The sequence below is a fragment of the Phodopus roborovskii genome, unplaced genomic scaffold, assembly GCF_943737965.1.
Source record: "Phodopus roborovskii unplaced genomic scaffold, PHOROB, whole genome shotgun sequence".
Taxonomy (NCBI): domain Eukaryota; kingdom Metazoa; phylum Chordata; class Mammalia; order Rodentia; family Cricetidae; genus Phodopus; species Phodopus roborovskii.
The window spans coordinates 7,937,501-7,957,703 of record NW_026126413.1 but is presented as its reverse complement, the minus strand read 5'-3'; the positions used below and the strand labels follow the sequence as shown (position 1 = coordinate 7,957,703).

The 20,203-nt window shown below is 38.9% G+C and overlaps 2 protein-coding genes across 2 annotated transcripts in view; both read right to left on the bottom strand.

Moving 5' to 3' along the window:
• Positions 1-2,467: 2,467 nt before the first annotated feature.
• Tbca (tubulin folding cofactor A) overlaps positions 2,468-20,203 on the bottom strand; it is a 47,541-nt gene continuing 29,805 nt past the window's right edge. Inside the window, exons 2-4 of the mRNA XM_051182989.1 lie at positions 10,815-10,920; positions 5,539-5,625; positions 2,468-2,756 (exon numbers count right to left, since the gene is read on the bottom strand). Coding sequence (XP_051038946.1) covers positions 2,676-2,756; positions 5,539-5,625; positions 10,815-10,920 — 274 coding nt within the window. The 3' untranslated portion in view covers positions 2,468-2,675. The remainder of the gene's footprint in view (positions 2,757-5,538; positions 5,626-10,814; positions 10,921-20,203) is intronic.
• LOC127221084 (small nuclear ribonucleoprotein E-like) lies at positions 15,976-16,394 on the bottom strand. Its single transcript, XM_051182991.1, has one exon. It carries the CDS (start codon positions 16,379-16,381, stop codon positions 16,103-16,105), a length of 279 nt encoding a protein of 92 aa, XP_051038948.1. The 5' UTR covers positions 16,382-16,394; the 3' UTR covers positions 15,976-16,102.

The following is a 20,203-nucleotide window of genomic DNA, read 5'->3' as shown; positions in this document are numbered from 1 at the left end:
GAACAAAATCAGAAACAGATAGACATCCATTTGTGTGCTTAGCGACAGTGTTAAGACGTCCATCCTTCTTGATTTCATCTACAACTCCAGTGCAATTCCATCAAAATCTCAGCAGGGTATCTGTGGAGGCCAACAAATTGATTTGTAGGTTTATGTGGGGATGCTTAAACAAACAAACAAACACACCACCCAGAATACTGAGTATTAATTATTAATGCTCTGTATTAATTTCAGATTTACTATAAAGCTACAGCAGTCAAGAGAGGTGGTGTGGAGGAAAGGGCAGAAAATGGGTCAGTGAAACAGAACAGGGTCCAGAAGGACACACACTGTTTGGTTTGGCCAATTAATCTGAAAACAGGAAGCGCAGTCTGTTCAGCAAATGGTGCTAGGAGAACTGGAGATCTACACAGCACAGACTGGGGGGAAGCACCTTCAAAAAGTGCATGTGATAAAGTAGGCAGGATATGGCAGGAACTTTACAGCCCCCACAATAAGCAGACAACTAAAAATGACCATTTCAGCAGTGATGGTCTCAGGCCATCAACTACTTTTGTAATTTAGCTGGCCAATACATCAGCATAATCTCTCAAAGATATGCACCACTGGCTTTTGTTAACAAATATAATGACAATAACAGCACAGCTAAGGAATGAACACATTAGCATCAATTATATCAATTATCCAAGAACTGTCAAAGCTTCCTCAATTATTTTTTTTTTTTTTGTTTTTGTTTTAGCTTTTCAAGACAGGATTTCCTCTATGTAACAGCCATGACTATCCTGGAATTCACTTTGAAGACCAGGCTGGCTTCAAACTCACAGATCTATCTACCTGCCTCTGCCTTCCAAGGCTGAGATTAAAGGCCTGTGCCACTTGTACTTATCTTGAAATGGCAGCTCTAACAAGCAAGCACGTGGTCCATGCTGGGTACAGCTCTCTGTCTCTTCTGCAGACAGCTTAGATTACGCCAGCTCCATCCTTCCAGATGGGTAGTTTAAATTCAATACTCACTGCAGGGCTGCCTACTTTTCTCCTGACCCTTCCCGCCCAGTCTCCATTTTAGGATTTTCTTAGTCTCCTGCTTATTTTCTCTGTCCCCTAGTTTTGATGCAGGTTCTGTTACATCTAATATTAATTTGTGGAGAACCCTAAAAGTATTCTCCTAACAGCGCACTAAGTTCCATCTTCTTTACTCACTGTGCCAAATGAAAAATTCTTCATCAGTGTTTTTTACTTTTATTATTATTTTTTTTTAACATTTAAATCTTTGACCAACTTAAATCCATTTTGATGCCAGAGGTAAATTCTTACCTCTGTATTTTGTTTTCTAAATTGCTAGCAAGGCATTGGATGACCTACTTTTCCTTCAGAGATCTGAAATAGCCTTTATCATACACTGAATTCATATGTGTACATATAAATTTGAATATATGTCCACATGTTATATGTAATTTGCCCTGGCCCCATTGTGTGTGCAAGCACTGGGATCGAACCCAGATCTTTGCACACTCTCAGCAAGTGTCATGGATTTAGTTGTTAAGAGTAAGTCTTAGTAGTAGGTGGCGCTAGTTCCCTCAACATCATTTTTCATCTTGGCTCCCAGCTATGGCTTCCTACTTGAACAACAAAAACCCATTAATTGGATTTCAGAGTCATTTCCTCAAACTCTTTCTTGCTCCAAACCTTTAGACATAAGAAACAACATTTTTTCCACAGCTTATTCTCCCTCCATATACAGTACAAGTTATTCTGAACGTGTCATATTTGACTCTCAGTTCTTTTCTATTTGGTTATTGCTGCCACACGTGAGAGATTTTGGGTGCACACACATCTTCTAGGACTGCTGGAAGAGCCACAGGCTGGGCAAGGACAGATGATTTCACCCCTCTGTGAGCATCAGCATGTCAGATGCCACATACACCATGGAAGAATACTCCATGCCCACCTTTCTATTTCTCTATCACTCTGGTGCCCACAGCTCACAGGGACACACCCTTCATTTCTGCCACCATATGGCCTTCTCCTGTCTTCTCACTACTAGGTTATGTCACATTGGGTTAATCAATGGTTACATCTCTTTCTATAAGAATCCCATTTATAAACACAGCTCCATTTTTCAAATTCTGGAGATTAGGTCTTGAATATGCCTAACAACACACCAAGGCATGATTCCACCAAAATTCGATCTGGAAAACCCATGGGTTTGCTGGGATCACTTACAGAGAATAAGTGGGGGATTACCTACAGGTGTGTGGGTGACTCTGCCAACAGGTCACTGGGAAGTCTGCCCAGCAGGGACGTGTGCTTCCTACAGCTACACAGATGTGGCTCCTCCCTGGTGCTCTCTTGCTGATTTACTCTACTTTTAAACCAATATATGATCACAAAATACCTAAACTTCAGATAGAAACTCACATCTGTCAAACACCTACCTGATTTAATGAACAGCTATTTAATTAAGTGGTCAACTGAAATTTTTGTAACGTATGAAATACACAATTTTATTAGATGAACTCATTTATTTGACACATTAAGTTATGCAAAGGAAAATATATGCAACTGCATAAAAAGAACCACGTTTTCATATTACTAAACACAGCAGTGGCCAAAAATAATGAATTGTAGAATGGACCCCAGGATTTAATTGAAAAAACACCCTGTACAGAAAAACTTCAGGCTTCTAACTTCACTGAATCCAGAACTACACGTGCTTCTTTATATTCCTCAGCTTCTTCCAAGTCTTTTTCACTTTCCTGAAATAAAAAGCAGCAAAATTAGGCCTGTCCTTCAGGACTTTCAATACTTTATATTACAGACTAGTAAATAATTAAAGAATTAAAGAATAGGATTCTGGGATTTCTAAATATATTGCAGTTCTGTTCCTTTGTTACTGGGAAAAGAAGAAATGAGAGGTTAGCTTACTTTTGTTATATATTCTCATGCTATATATTTTCTTGTTGTAATTATAAACACAGTTACCTAAAATTATTAGCATTAAATAATTATATAAAAATCTTATGAATTTAAAATCATTCTTATTTGGTCAACATTATCCTACAAAAAAATTATTCACAATGCATTAAAAGTAAATAAGAAGGATTTGCTAATGTGTCAATTATGTGGTAATATCCAGCATAAAATAATACTCTAATTATTTCCAATGTCAAGTCCCACAAGTTTAAGTACAAGTGAATTAGAAAAGTAGATTGTCTGCTCATTAATGAGTATATCATATCGACATCAAACAAAATATTAACATACTTAATTTCTTGACATTTAAAGATTAAGTTTGCTTATACACTAATATATAGGGAACTCACTAAATTATTATAGCAACAGACTAAGCCGAAATTTTCACACATAGGAGACTTTGATTTAAATATTAAATATTTAAATATTTTTTATTTTGTATGTATGAATGTTTTGCCTGAATATACGTCTATGCGCCACATACATGCCTGCTGCCAGTGGAGACCAGAGGGGTGGGGGCTGGATGCCCAGGAACTGGAGTTACACTTGGTTGTAAGCTGCCACATGGTGTTGAGAACTGAACTTGGGTTCAACAACAGGACTAGGGGGGCATTCCTGTGAATAATCAGGCTTCCTTCTACTCTTGCTCTGAGAACCCAAGTTAAATGTAAACAAAATGGACAGATCTGTCTGGCAGAGGTATTTCATAGACGGAGAACTCTCTTGTGCTTCACTGAGAGATGAAGAGTGTCCCGAAGGCCACACCATTTGGATGCTCCATCTTGACAAGATGCAAATTCACTAACAGGAAGAAAGCCTAAGACATCCATCCCCTGATCTTGGAAAGCAACTGCCCAGGAAAGTGTGTCTTTAGCACGCAGAGGCTGACACAGCCGAAGGGGAAAGGCTATGAACAGAATTTGGCTACTGTTAGTATGGTATCTGTTTTAAAGTCACAAAAGATGTTAAGCATGAGGGGTCATTGAAAGCAGCTGAGGCCACACTCTGTGTGGCATGGAAGCAGTCATGAGAGGCTAATCTATAAAGGTGAAGATTAAGCTGCAGTGGAACTCCAGAAGCTGGCAAAGCATCCTTCAAGGAGCGTGGCAGGTGTGGAGTAGTTGTGTGCTGAAGGCGGCAGGGCTGGAAGAGTGTGCGGCTGCCCAAACCTCTGGATCTCAGCCAGTTTCATCACAAAGAGCTGCTGGAGTCCCATCTGCTTACTTCTTGCTATGCCCTGGTTTCTCCACACTGGAACAGGAATATCTACTCTGTACTGCCTTATGTTGAAAGTATACAACTTTTTTATTTAATAGAAACTCAGTTACAAGAAAGACTTCAGACTTTTAAAAGTGCCCACATTTAACATTAGGAGACAAACATCAGACTTTGGGGACAAAGGGTAGAGACGGTCACAGGCAGTAGAGTTGTGATGGCTGGTTTTAGCTGTCAGCCTGGTTCACTGCTTTGCTCTTCACCCCAGATTGAGGAAATAGGCTCCTGCACCCCCCCCCTCCCCCGGCAGTCCCTCACTGCAGGGAATCTGAACCAAATCATCTCTTTGTCCCTTAAGTTGCTTTTGTCAGAGTGTTTTTATCCCAGCAACAGAAAGTGGAACTAAGACAACAGCCCTGTGCACTTGTCTAACTATTAGAAAAGAAGTAAGATGACCTTTACTTAGACTCGTTTATAAACCCGGCAACCACTGTTTCACAATGTGTGTTTGTACAGGAACTAGAACAGTCCCACCCAACTCAGGTGACTTCAGGAGAGGTCTGCCCTTATGACCTTTCCCCCTTTCTCTCAAATTCACTTAGGTCTGAATCTAAAATAATTCCTGATCTTTTAAACAAGGGCCAAATTAACTTGAGACATTGGATTAAATCAAATTTTAAAGAGTTGGCTCACTGTTAAGGAGTTTAAAAAAAAAAATGTATGCACAAAAACCAAATAGATATTTCTGGCCAAAACTGGTACCATGTATACATGCTATTATGGCTCAAACATTTAATTAAGTAAGTAGAGTAAACTTGACAAAAAAGAACTTTTTACTAGAGTCATAACTCAAACATAAGTTAAACTCTAAATATTTAAAGCATGCTAGTTGAAGGGTACAATGGTTACTACTGTCAATACCTAGGGAGCAAGCTTCCAGGCTGAACAGTGTGGACTGGCTGTCTACATAATGTTAGTCTCGGAGCATGACAATGGGAGATTATGTTAACTGATGTGTGAACACCCATCCTAGTTTTGGGCTGGACTCTGGAGCATCCCTAAGCAGGGGAGACGAGCACACGTGCATTCATTGCATTCTGTTCATGATTATGGATACAGGGCAACCAGCTCTCTCAAGTCATTGTGCTCTAACCCTGTAACCTGCACCTCTGAGCTAAAATGTAGCTTTCTAAGAGTATTTCATCATACAACAGGAGAAGAAACCAAGACATAGGCAAATGAATAAAACATCTCTTTAAATAGCTGTAGTATTTAATATTCAAAGTTTTTGTTGTCCATGGATTAGGTTGAAAACTATTTAAAATATAAGCTACAGGAATCTTTACTTACTAATATTTGCTGAAGATCGGTATATGCAGCCTCTAATCGGCGCTGACAATCTGGGATCATCATCCGGGACTCTTGCAGGATTTCTGCCTGTATGAGAACATTTGTGAGATATGTTGAGATGACAGAATTAATGTGTATTTATTTTATACCTTGGCATATAACTAATGATGAAATGAAAGTATGACTATGCTAAATGACTCAATGTTCTAATTTAAGTTGGGTTTATCAGACTGTATTATTTGCAAAGTACAACTTCTAAGCAGAACTTACACAAAAGTTTTGGGCTTTTCTCCCTTTTGGTAATCACCTTCTCATAGTAAGTGAAAATTAACTGGCAAAGCTTTTCATTCAGCTCTTATTTAAAAGGCTATTTAAAGTAAATGATTCCCCTGCTGTCACAAAGCACCTTTATCTAAAATGGGATCAGCTGGTTATATAAATATCCCCTGCATCTTTGGGTAATAAAGGAAAACAGTGTTCAGATACTATCACAGGGAGATAATTACTGCATGAGAGAAGTTATTGAGTTATTGATCACATTGTGTGCACACTGCAGGAGGGACTCACTGAAAGACAGAGGTAAGAAAAATGAAAAGCAAAGACCAGCAGGTTCATATTTTGATGCTTATCATGCATAAAAAGTTATTACTCATCTTTGTGCTTCATTTTAGGAGAGAGATTATTCTCCCAGCAGTTTGAGCCAAATTACCAATGGGGCACCCTCTGAATCTGAACTTCTTGCCTATTCTTCATAAAGACACTGAAGAATTAACCACAGGGACACCTATTCTGAGGGATGTTTTTGGATGTAAAAAATTTACCATTCAAAGCTATATTGTAACACATCTAAACACAAAAGAAAACTAGGAAACTCAATCAATAGTTAGTCATGATGTTGGACTTAAGCCTTTTTGTTCAGTTGGAACAAAAGCTTTGTTTCCTTCAATTATTCCCAGAGACAGATATTGTGTTAACATTTTTCTCAAAAAACGTTTGGTCAAAAGTTTTCAGAGAAACTGGTATAAAATTAGCCAAGATTACCTAGTTGAAATAAAACAATGCACACAATTTAATGTTAATAATACTGAATTACAATAAACAGGAACAAAATTAGCCAACATTACCTAGCTGAAATAAAACAGTGCACACAATTTAATGTTAATAATACTCAATTACAATTATAATGGAGACATAAGTAGTCCCAGAATCTTCATGCTTCCTTTGACAGCCTGTTGTAGTTCACACTGTAAAAAAACCATCACAGCACACAGATACATACTCCCTGTCCACATCTGCTTTCCTAGGCTGAACCTAGAATGCTTTGGCTAATAAGACACAGATTAAAATTTCAAGTATAGGGTCATGACTTTACTTTCAGATAAACATATACTTAATCAATGCCACTAAATTATTTTTATATATCTGGTTTGAATTCATGTGAAAAGTTGGCAACAGGAACATTTTGGATTTCTCCTGTGGAATTCCTACAGAACAGCTTATAAAAATTAAATAAGAAGAATACAAAGAATTGGGTCAAACTCATGACAAGTCAAAATACATATTTATGATTTTCCCCCAAGCTTTAATGTTACTGAAATGAACTTTAAGCAGCACTATCCAACATAATTTCTATTCTTTATTATCTCTCTGTATTAGTATAGACCAAGATCTTCTGTTAGTCTAGCAAGATGAACTCTTGACTTCAACAGGATAAAAGTTCATTCCCCTGTATTATACCCTGATTATTCACTATGTTTCCTCTACATTCAGCTCCCATAACCACAGGTTCCACGCCTGCAGATTTTACCTAGTGTAGGCTGAAATTAAAAAACAAAACAAAAAAAAACTACATTGAACACTTGTGATATTTTTGTCACTATTCCTTAAAAATAATATACAATGACAATTATTTATATCATATTGGTCATAATCTAGAGATGAATTAAAATATATGGCAATATATGTATAGCTTACACACTGCACCATTTTCTAAATGGAATTGGTTCAAGAACATTAAGAGTTGATTGCATGCCTACATGATGCCAGGAGACAAAAATGTGAGAAGAAAGTTCAGTTTTCCAGTCCAATCAGGAGCATAAACATGCTTCAAGTGAAGACTTGCCATTCAATGCCAAAGGAACACCCTGGAAACCTGGTACCAAAGCCATACCTGCATACCTGCATCAAATTCACAAGTTGAGTAACTTCTTTTATAGCGATAAGTTATAACTGCCAGGGATACTTTTTATTCTCTGAGAAGTTCATATAGAATATCATCATATCCAGCATTACCCAACTCCTCCCTGACTACGCAACCCCCCCTCCCAAACTACTACCCAGTAAAGTTCTTTTTCAAAAACAAACAGAGGCCACTAAAACCACAGAGTCCAATTTGTGTTGGCCAACTCTCCCGAGTATGGAGTCTGCTGGGAGTGTGATTGATAGACCCAAGTGTCAGTCCATCAAAGAGAACCGACTTTCTTTGTCCCAGCAGCTACCACTGGGAACAGCTTCTCAACAGGGGTGGTGCCACTTTCTGGGATTTTGTCTGCCAGAAACTAACAGTGCCTGGGTCATGATTATATAAAGAAGACATCCCCAAATACCCCATTTAACTAAATGAGTGTTGCTTGTTCAGACTGTCTTCTTAGAATGGTCCTTCTTTAGAAGACCTAAATAAATAGTTCATTCTAATGCTCACTGCCTTACATCTGAGAGAAAAATCAGGGTCTCGGCAGTCACTGGGATGCAGAAGGAACCTTAGGGAAATACCATAGAGTGCCATCCCTGCTGATGTGAAATTGATTTTAAAACAAATTATAACTTTTTTGAATTTATTTTAGTAAAATGAAAGTTGGGAAAGAATAGGCAAGGCTTGGTTTATAATAATCAATAGTCTGCAGAACCTAAAAGTTGATTAATTTCTTTTATGATAAAAAATAAAAAGTGAAAAGGAAACATTTCAATCGATAGAATTCCTTTTTTTTATCACAGAAAGAATTCTATGAAACAATGTGGCCAATGATAAACTGTTTGGTAACTGATTAGGCTAAGGTTTCTGGCTTATTTGTGAGCCAGATCTTGTAACCAGGGATGGGCTAGAACTATAAGCTGTAACAGCCTATAGAATAATGTCAGCTGTCTCTGGACCCAATGATACTCCTATTAGTTTGTCAGATGGAGCTCTAGAAATTAGTTACATCTTCTCTTTTACATAGTGGAAGGATGTTAACATGCTCACATTTGACTTGTGTTTGTCTGGTTATTGCTAAATCCATTGAGGGGAGGGGCAGGGCAGTATAAACTCTGATACAACTGTTGCTAATGTAAATGGTGCAAACATATCATCTAAAGCATGGAGGTAGAGTACTGAGGAGGACAGCTTCCAAAGCTAAGGCGAAACCCTGTCTCAACTCCCTGCCTGTGCCCCCCAAAAAAACATGGAGAGAGACTAACTGTACCAAGCCACATGCCATCTATAAGAAATTCACTCTAGACGCTAAATAAATGCATGGAATATTAAAAATGAACAACAACAACAGAAATTACTTCATTAATATTATAGAGCAGACTGCTGCCAAGTCAAGAAAGGCTGTTAGGGACAAAAGGAGTGTCACATTATCATAGCATTATGAGCCCATCAAGGTAACATGTGATCCTGTGTATGAACAGAACAGACAGACAGACAAATGAACATATAGAGGTGGGAATTTCCATACTTACATTCAATAATTTATGGAAATACTAGACAAAAATGAACAAAGAGAAGAAAGAACTTGATACCAGCACAGTAAGCTATGCTGCCTAACAAAAACAAAACAAAACAAAAAGCCCCCCACAACTCCACATTGGCAAGAGTGAAGGGAGGGGAAACTACTCAGGATGTAAAATAAATTTCAAAAACAAAACCAAACACCGTATCTTAGCAAAGAAATAGAACACTCTGTAAGAGAATGCAAATGCATTTAAGCCATGTGAAACACTACAGCAGATCACATCCTAAGTCAAACAACAGTGAACATAAAACAAGAACCTAGAAACCATGCAATCAATCATACATAGTACATGCTCTAAATGCGATGCAACATAATCAGAGTTAGTAACTGCAAGGAGAGAATCTTCCCTCATCAATTAATAGTCAGCTGGGCAGTATTGGAACATGCCTTTACCCCAGCACTTGGGAGGCAGAGGCCAAAAAATGCTCTGGGATGCAGTCAGACCTACACTAGTGCCGAGGAATATTCACAGCCCCGAATGCTCCCATCACAAAGGTTAAGTGCTGTCAAATCTATGTTCTTACCTCGAAAAAATACAGAAAAAGAGGCAGCACTTAATATCAACACTTAAAGGATAGGGGCAGGAAGCCACTCTGGTCTAATTAGGAAGTTCCTGGACGGCTAAAGCTCACAGAGAGTCCCTGTCAAAAGAAACAAAAACCAAGCAAACAAACAAAAATCCCAAAGCAAAACAACAACCAAAAAGACAAACAGAAAAAAGGCAGCAAATATACTCAAAGCAATCAAAAGAATTGAAGTCATTATAAAAGTACAAAGTGATAAAATTACAAACAAGAAAAGTACAGAGAAAAGTAAACAGAACAAAAGGTAGATTTAAAGAAAAGGTTGATGGACTTCTGGCAAGACCAAGTGAGTAGGCACAAACTACCAAAAGCAACAACAAACAGCACCTGTGGTAACAAGGACACTACAATATCGTGACTTGAAAGCAAGGGACCCCACTCCTCAAAACATATGTAAACTTCCCGAACCCCTCCAGTTCCATCAGCTTCCTGCAAATTTCATAACTTCATCCTAATTTAAGTACTACTATTCCATTGTGTACATATAGCACACTTTTGTTATCTGTTCATTGTAGATGGGCATCTGGTCTATGTAACCTTCCTCTTATAATATATATTTTATTTTGGTGGTCTTCACACCAATTTGGGATCTACTTCTAAATTTAAAGATGTAACTACACTTATTATCTAATTTTTGGGTTTAATACTTAGAACTAAAGACGCTGCAGAGCTTCTTGGCTGAGAACAGAATGCCCATATTCAGACACAGGGCTGTGTGACCTGCTGCAGCTATTGCACTAAGCCCCCGCTTTATCTTTGTTGGGCTTTATTTTTTTGTTTGTGTTTGTCCGAAAGGGCTTCCAGTCCATAGGCTGGCCTCTAACTTGCAGTGATCCTCTTGCCTCAGCCTCCCCACACCCATCTCTGAGGGTTATGATAAAGACATCAGCACGGTTCTCCCCAGCATCCGCTTTACCTGCTTCTTAATGGCGTAGTTTTCACCATCTTCAGCCTTCATTTTTTCAATCTTTTCTTCTTGTTGCTTTGCTTCTTTCTCATACATCACTTTTTCTTTGACCAATCTATAAACAAACCAAAAATGTTTTACAGAATTAGCTTTTTTTTTCTCTAAAGTATAACAAAGAAACTATGTAAATACAAAGCACAGGTAATACTAAGTGCAGCACAATATTTACCAATGTTCAAACCTGCTAGTTCCCCTTTGGTTATATTCACTAATTTTCTGAAGTAATACTCAGCTAGAAAGACAGAGAGTACTGCTTTCCTTTTCCAAATGTCACTTAAAATGCAATTTCAAAGTTATGCTATTATACCTTAAAAGCAAAATTAACTGAAAATATTTTTCATTATTCTTACAAACCCACATCTCTAAGCAACAAAGCAACTTCAAAGTCTGTTGGTTCTAACTAGCTAGAAAAGCTTAATATTAAGGAGAACTATAAGAATTATGAAGGACTGACAACCCCTAGTGGGATAATTAAACATAAACTACCTGTGACAGGATGTGTAGCACACAACACAACATTTACATGTGCAGCCCCATGCTCCAGTGGCGCAATCGGTTAGTGTGGTACTTATACATATGCAGCCCCACAACCAGTAGTATACTCCAAACAAATTCATTTGTGCTAGTAGCCAAATAAACCGAAGTTCCAAGGATGGACAACATGTTTGTATAAAAGGCTTTGTAGATTAACAGATCTGCTACCTCTCAGCACAAGTTTGAGAAGTGCTTTATAGAAACCCACTTTTGCTCTTCAAAACTCACAAGTGCAAATTTAACACATTTAAACACACTGCTCGTGAAATTCAAGTTTTTGGATAAATTAAGAGCTTCTGGCCATGTACCAAAAAACCCAGATTTTTAATTTTCTGAATTTATGATCTTAATTTTATAGTTTTAAGAATTATCAACATTTTTCAATGTACTTATGGCCATCTAATATCTAATATTCCAAAATCAAGTGTACCAGTGGCAGGCCAATACAAATAACAGTGGTAAAAAGGAGGCAGGAGAGATGGCAACTAGCACTGCATGAAACTATTAACTCCAAGGGATCTAACACTCTCTTCTGCCTCTACAAGTTACTATGAATGCATGGTTTTTTTTTTTTTTTTTTTTTTTTTTTACACGCTGACCCAAAAAAAAAAAAAAAAAAAAAAAAAATCTTTGGCAGGGTGTGGTGGCACACACCTTTAATTCCAGCAGGAGGCAGAGGCAGATGGATCTCTGGGAGTCTGAGGCCTTCAGAGCTAATTCCAGGACAGTCATGACTACCTACACAAAGGAACTGTTTGTAAAAACCAAACATGAATAAATTTAATTAAAGAATCTTTAAAATGTCAGCAAAGACCCTACATAGGTATTTCTTTAAGATGACATGCAGATGTGTAGCAAGCACATGAGAAGACACTCAACCCCATCCCATCAGGAATGAAATAACCCTGCATAATCTGATGCTGAAAGCACTGAACAATACTGATAGAGATGAAAACTGACACTGTGATTTTGAAATTGGCTACTTTTCAAAATATTAAATCAAAATTACAATTTGTCCCAATGCTACTCCTAGATATATACCCTAGAGAAACTGAAACAGGAGTCTACATGAAACCTATGTCTACAAATGTTGATAATAGCCTTATGTGCAACAGCTAAAACATGGGAACTAAAAACTCCATTTCATGGACAAACAGAATGCAGTTTATCCATTCACTGAAATATTACTAGGCAATAAAATGAGTAAAATACTCTAGGAAGAATCTTCCACAATTATTCTGCTAAATAGACATAATAACAAATTGATTCCTAATGACATTATTATACCTAGATAATAGTGCATCTCTCAACCCCACCAAGAAACATGGTAATTAACAGAGAAATCTACAACAGGTCAAGCTGCAGAGAATAAGACAATACAGAATGTGCAGTCCTAAGTGGAACAACTATCTCACACCCTCCCAAGGCTTGGGAATCATTGTAAAAGAAAAGGCAGAAATAAGAGGAAGAGGGGGCAGGTGACTACAAGGAAACAATGTACTTGGGACACGGCAGACAGCTTCGCATATGAACTCACAGCGATTGTGACAGTATGTACAAGTCCCATGCAATTTCAAGCCAGACAAAATCCCAGCACAAAGGGGGTGGGGAGCAGGCACGAAGCCCCAACTGCAGCTGAGGAGCTACTGGCAACTGACAGCCCACTTGTAGGAGAGGAGGGTCAGTTCTCTTCAAGTCCTGTAGGCAGATCATGCTCTAGTGGATGGCCACATGCCGTGATCATCTGGGCAGCACAAAATGAAGTTGGTGGATTTAAAAGGGACATGGAGCTGGGTTGGGAGAGAAGGGAGGTGGCTCTGGGAGGAATGGGAGAAGAGGTGAAATAGTAAAAACACACTGTATAAAATTCTCAAAGAAGTAGAAGAGGGAGGGTACTAATTCATGCTACAACATGATGGACCTTGAGGACATGCTATGAAAGCAGCAGACATAAGAAGCTATAAAATGTACTGATCTATTATATATTATAGCACACCCACAGAAGTAATATGGTAGATCACTTTAAAGGTAAGACTCAGTCCCTCTCTGTCTCTATGCCAGGACGCTGTCATAAGATGAGAAACCTTTTCCACCATAATGTTCTGTCCCAGCACAGGCCCAGGTCCCTTAGTCCAAATACATCTTTGTTCCGTAGGCTGTGCCCAGAGATATCTCACACACACACACACACACACACACACACACACACACACACACACACACAGAGAGAGAGAGAGAGAGAGAGAGAGAGAGAACACTATTGTGGCTGCCTAGCAATGTGGTTCAGAAGCTTCTGTAACTCATTTGTGGGAAGCACTGGAAGTTTGGAGAAAAAAGCTTGGAAAAGGTTCAAGTGCTGTAACTAGCAGAGCTTGCAAGGTGATTCTACTGCCTGAGCAAACATTCCAGGAAGAAAAGATGTCAGACACTTAGAGCTGTACCAATGTCCTCATTTCTGAGACCCTCACCTGACCCTACAAAAGAAGTATGTGGCCTTTCCAATGCTGCAACCCTTTCATACAGCTCCTCATGTTGTGGTGACCCCCAAGCATAAAACTGTTTAGTTTGCTACTGCTATGAGTCATAATGTAAATACATGTGTTTTATGATGCTTTTAGGGGACTCCTAAAGAGTCATTCAACCCCCAAAGGGGTTGCAACCCACAGATTGAGAGCCATTGCTATAAAAGGGCTCCTCCAGCCCTCTCGCTCCCCGCAGAACCTCCACTCCTCAGGGCGAGGGTCTGACCTTCACTGTTTAAAAAATAAACAGACTCATCAGTTGAAATTGGGACTCTGGTCTCTTTATGCCTTCTGTCTCTTTACTCGGCACTCCAAAATAAAAGAAACCGGACTGGAGCCAAAGAGTGATGTCTAATTATCTGATGATGGAGAGTACAATGCAGACTGAGTCTGGATGACTAGCTGCTTTTAATAAGGTTTACATTAAAAACTGAGACCAAAAGCAGGACACAAGGGTAGTTTTGAAAAGTTGCAGTCTGGCTAGAAAAGCCTGGGCAAAGGAAGATGGCTGGAGAAATGAGCCCTACAAAAAAGACAGGGTTCCGCAACAATAAAGACTGTGAGGGCACTATAGGATTGGTTGGGTCCTATGCACCCCAAGGTCAAGGGTAAAAGCGGAACCTTATTTGGAAGACAGCAAAGGGCTGAACCACCTAGAGAAGTGACACTCAGAAGCCCACTACAGCTGTGGTGCAGGTGGCTTGGCTACTGACTGAGCCTACACTAGACCTGCCTATCATTGAGAAGATGCTGGTCTAAGAGCCCTGGAGAATGATGCAGATTTATAGGGTTTCAAAAGCCCCTTCTTTGCTTCCTGACTGTCACAGTTAAACAATCATCCCACCCAAACCCTTCCACCATGTTACCCTGCCACCACAGGCTCAGAACTAATGGAGCCTGCTGACCACACTTGAAACCATGAGCCAGAAGTCCTTCCTTCCTTGGGTAATTTGTTGTCAAAACAACAAAAGTTAACACAGGCATGCAACATTTTATATTAAAAAATGTAGAGTACACAAGGTAAAATTAGATTAGCTCTTTCTAGTCAACCAAGTTTTTTCTTTCCTTACTAAAGTGACAAGCCACTTGAAGTTTACTCATTATTAGTAACAAAACAAACCCAAATGTTAAATCAATCTATTCCTGTTTTAGTCCACTATCTAATAAGTTCCTTTAAAGACAATATAACTGATTTCACTGTTTAAACAGGAAGAAGCACATCAGAACTTACACACACACACACACACACACACAAAAGGGAAAACAACACACACATATAGAGGGAGGGAGAGGGGAGAGAGGAAGGGGGGGGGGGAGAGAGAACTGAGGGATCCACTGCATAACCAGAAAGAACTGAGCACAGTGCAGGGAATGGGGATGGACTGAGAACAGTGCAGGGCATGGGGAACAGAGAGGGCTGGGGAGGTGACTCCAAAAGTGCTTGCTACTGAAGCAGAAGGACTGAGTCTGACCTCTAGTCTTCATTTTTAAAAGCCCAGTGTGGTGATGGGCAGATGCCTGGAGCTTGATGGCTAGCCATGTTAAGCCTACTCTCAAGTTTTAGGTTCCACCGAGAGATCCTATCAACATCCAACAGGGACAGCTTCTGAGACTTTCAGCGTCCAAGAGCATGCACACAAAAATATAAAGGAAGAGGAAATCCAGTGATCTGAATTGAACAGGTTTCATAAGTGCCAAATAAGCTCAAGGAAAAATAAATCCTCATTGGTGGCCATGAGAATTTCCAAACTAGCCAGGTGGTAATGTATTCCTTTAATCCCAGCACTCAGAAGCAGAGGATGTCTGTGAGTTTGAGTATAGCCTGCTCTCCATAGTAAGTTCCAGGACAGCCAGAGCTACACAGAGATACTCTGCCTTGAAACACAAAAACAAAATGGATGCCAAGAGATGATAGCTCAGTGGTCCAGAGTACTTCCTGTTCTTCCAGAGGACCTAAATCCAGTTCCCAGTACCCACACTGGCGGATAATCCATGCTTTGGGGGGACCTCTTATTTATTTATTTATTTATTTATTTAATAAAAGTGATCTCACAGCATTTATTGTCACCTGATAATAACATAAGGGCCACTAAGACAATATGAATAAATGTTTCAGACTGTTCTGAGCAGAAGACACCTTTAAATACTGTACTACTTCTTCAACTTTGAGTGCCTGAGTTTCTAGTTGGAAACACTTTGGAGCAGAGTAATATTGTCTCCTTTCCGCATGATCCGACCCAGTTGTTTCCTTGACTTTATTTTAGAGTGAATTTCTTTTGCATCATCTAATACAAGGTTCATGTACTCATCAAAGTCAATAATACAACCCTCTATCCACATATTCACTTGCTCATATAGCCACACCTGAATCCGGGGCCTATTCTGCAAGTATCTGAAGATGAGGTTGATGGGCTGCACCATCACCTTCTGCACCTTCTGGCTCTGGCTGCGGTACACCATGGTGGAAGTCACAAAGACCATGTGCGCGAGTGGGAAGGCCGCCTCGGAAAGCCCTCTTCTGCTTCTTTAGAATCCCATATGCAGAGAAAATGAGTAACAAGGCAGAAGACACTGATATGTATGCTAAAGTCATGAGTCTTCCTTCAATTACACAATTATAAACAACAGAATCCTCTGCATCAATCATGGTTTAATAGAGAACACTACTGAAGAAGACTCCAGCTAACCTACATTTGCAAGGAAGAATCCATGGGCAGTAGAGGGGCTCTCTATACAGAGGGAAATGCAATCCTGTAATATCAATCAATATAAAGCAATATGACCCATGTAGTCATTTTCAGTTTTACTTGTCTTATGTCTTCAAGGTCTGCTTAAAGACCAAAAGATATCTACCAAATTTTCCTCATAAAAAGTGTAACATAGGTCGTGGCAAGGATAACGCCCTAGTCAGCTAATGAAACTTAAAGTATAATGATATTTTAATTATTCTCAAAAAATTTCTAAGCCTATGTAGCCAATTTCCCATGTACAGGTCCTGGATTTGAAATCCCTCATATGACTGTTTTTCCTGACAATCCCTTCCCCTGACACAGCTGCTAACAGGCTCTCCTTTTTTGAAGAAACAATACTTTTCAGATTTCTTCTGTGAGACATGAAGGAAAATACTTGCCCTACTGTAAGTATTTTGATATTATATTGCATTTAAACACTAAAACTCACTTTACAGATTATTCCTCCTCCCAGTTTCTCTCTCTTTGCCCGGAAATCCTGCCTATTCTCTCCTGCATGGCTATTGGCTATTTAGCTCTTTATTAAACGAATCAGAAGGTTCCTTAGGCAGTGTAAACAAAGTGTTTACAGTGTAAACAAATATTCTGTAACACCCCAGTGCTGCTACAGCTACATAAGGGGTTCTGCTGAAGGTTCTAGAGAAGTTGCTATTTCCCCTACAAATGATATAATTCCTGTTCCATCTTGGACACTGTCCTGTGTAATATGTGCCAGAAGGTCCGTGGGGTCATGAGAAAATTGAATTTAAAGGATGGATGGTCATTCTGAAGTGTCACATAACTTTAGTCCTTGATAATGTCACTGCAGTCTTTCCAAGAACACTATCTGCAGATTTCTTATAAAGTAATTCAGCCAGGCAATGGCAGTGTATGGCCTTTAATCCTAGCACGGGGGAGGTAGAGGCTGGAGGATCTCTGTGAGTTCAGGGCTAGCTGGTCTACAGAGCTAGTTCCAGGACAGCCAGAGCTGTTACACAGAGAAACCCTGTTTTGGAAAACAAACAAGCAAGCAAACAAACGGATAAGATCTTTATGGTCTTCCATCACCTAAGCTAACAACATCTGCACTGACACACCACTAGGTTACTCCACAGGACAGAGATCATTCATGTTTCTCTCATTCTAAAACAATTCAGTATAAACCAACAAAACATTCAGGACTGAGACTTTGTCTTTTCTTTCCATATTTAAATAAATGTGAATGAACATTAAATTACAAAACCCCCAGTTTTCTTTTATTATATCAAAAAATATCTACATAAACCTTATGTAAGACTATATTTCATACTTCAAAAAATTTTATCAAAACTTTAAAAAATTTTGTTTTCAATAATGTTGGTGGTTATTGAAAGCTAAACTCCAGACTAAATATTATCTCTTTAATCCCAATCACATTTTCAATTTATAAAACACTTCTTGAATGTCCATCAGTAAGATGTTAGAAGAGGCAAGCAGGGTAGGTAGAGTTAGCACTGAGGGAATTCATGGAGCTAGGCTGTCTATATACACAGGCAGCACCTGGAAAACACAACTGTTTATAACTGTGATGGTGGATAATCCTACATGAGTAAATCCAAGTTAGCTGCATTGAATACGAGTTCAGAATCTCCTGATGTAGTAGTGTTCACCATCTATACGGTGTATGTAGTTACAACTTGGAGTCACTCCCTACTAATTCTTTTTATGGTTATTAAAAAGCTCCAAGTGAGACACTCTACTGACCCCAACATTCAAATAGCAGTAAGTCAAGACTGGGGCTCAGGACTGGAGGGAGATACAGCTCAAAAACAGGGTTCTTGCCTAGCAAGAACTACCACAATAATCATACAAATAAATTGAAAGACTTTGAGGTAAGTAAAGAATTTCCAGTAGTATCCTATATTCTTGAAAACAGAGAAGTGCAATAGACACAGACAGAATGCAGTAGGGCTGGAGAGGTTGTTTGTTCTAAGCAGGGTACCCCTCCTCCTCATTCTTCAGTCCTCTCTCCCACATCCTCTAAACCTAACTTAAATGTTCTTATCATTAGGCCATTCTACCACCAATCCTCTCACTAGCCCATGCTAACACTGGATCCCATGGATCTCCATGGCTTAATTACCTCCACTATCACAATGTTCGTATTTTGTCCATTTTTGTTCTTGAAAGCAAATGCCCTTAAGGACTGGTGATGTGCCTTATACCAGCATCTAGCAGGGTATGTATGTGCCTCATGGGTGTTTACTGAATGTATGCATCATTTGAGGTAAGCCGAGCAGCTCTCATACCCATCTTCACAAATGACTAATGTAAGGCCACGTGGCCAGGAAATATAAAGTTAGAATTTCATTACAAGAGTGTAAGCACTTTATATTCACCAAATTATCATGTTTAGAGTAAATGAAGTAATTTAAAATCTGTAATGTCTTTTCCCTATTCCAAAAGTAAAATAATCCCATGTTTTAAAATTGAAATAGCACAAAAGAGGACAGTGTAAAGACAACTTGTCCTACTCTACACTGCAGCTACTCAGCTCTCAAAAATGGAAGCAATACATTGTTCTTATATAGCCTAAGTGAAAGAATAGGAATGCTTAATTTGAAGGCATTTGTTACCTTATTTCTCCCAGTACCCATTAATTAATCAATTAAACTGAAGATGGTTCAAGTTCTATTAACTGCTGAAGTAGAATATATGCTCTAATTAATTTTAATAAATAAGTTAGACAAGACATATTCTGTAAACAGCTAAAATAATGCATGCAAAATCCAAAATCAATATAACTGTTTCAAAACTACAAACCTTAGAATTAGTAACTCAAAAACACCAATATAAAACAATATTTCACTAATTCTCTAAATTGTCCCTCAAAGTTTTGAGATGTCAGAGAGATTAATGACTCAGTGATTAAGAGCACTTCTACTCTTCTGGGGGCCTTAGCTCCACTCCGAGTACCGACACTAGACAGCTCACAGTCACAATCACCTTTAACTTCTGCTTCAGGGGATCTGATACCTTCTAGACTCCAAAGACAATGCACACAAGTCTCTCTCTCTCTCTCTCTCTCTCTCTCTCTCTCTCTCTCTCTCTCTCTCTCTCTCTCTCTCTGTGTGTGTGTGTGTGTGTGTGTGTGTGTGTGTGTCTGTGTCTCTCTATATACACACACACACCCTTTTTTTTTATAACAGCTAGTAAACCTGATCTGAAAATTCAAGAGGTGAATTCTTTTTAATTACTTTAAAACTGGTGATTTCCAGTCTGTGAAGTCCTCCAAGTCTTTGTTGCCCAACCTTAAATATACCACACAATTCACAAAATGTGTGTACAATTTTAAATCCACTGCTCATTTACTCTACTACTTACTCAAAGCAAACCATTTCCAAGCCACTGGTCTTCACAGCCAATGCACCCTTTAAAGGCTTCACTGTCATAGCTGGAACCACACCCAGGACACATGGACAGCATACACTAGCATGTGTAAGTACAAAGTCTTCTCACAAACCAGAATGATATATACATCATGTGTTTATAGGATTTTATGAACACCACAACT

What these genes read in the sequence shown, in the direction of transcription:
- LOC127221084 (XM_051182991.1), bottom strand. Translation starts at nt 16,381, where the DNA reads ATGGTGTACCGCAGCCAGAGCCAGAAGGTGCAGAAGGTGATGGTGCAG.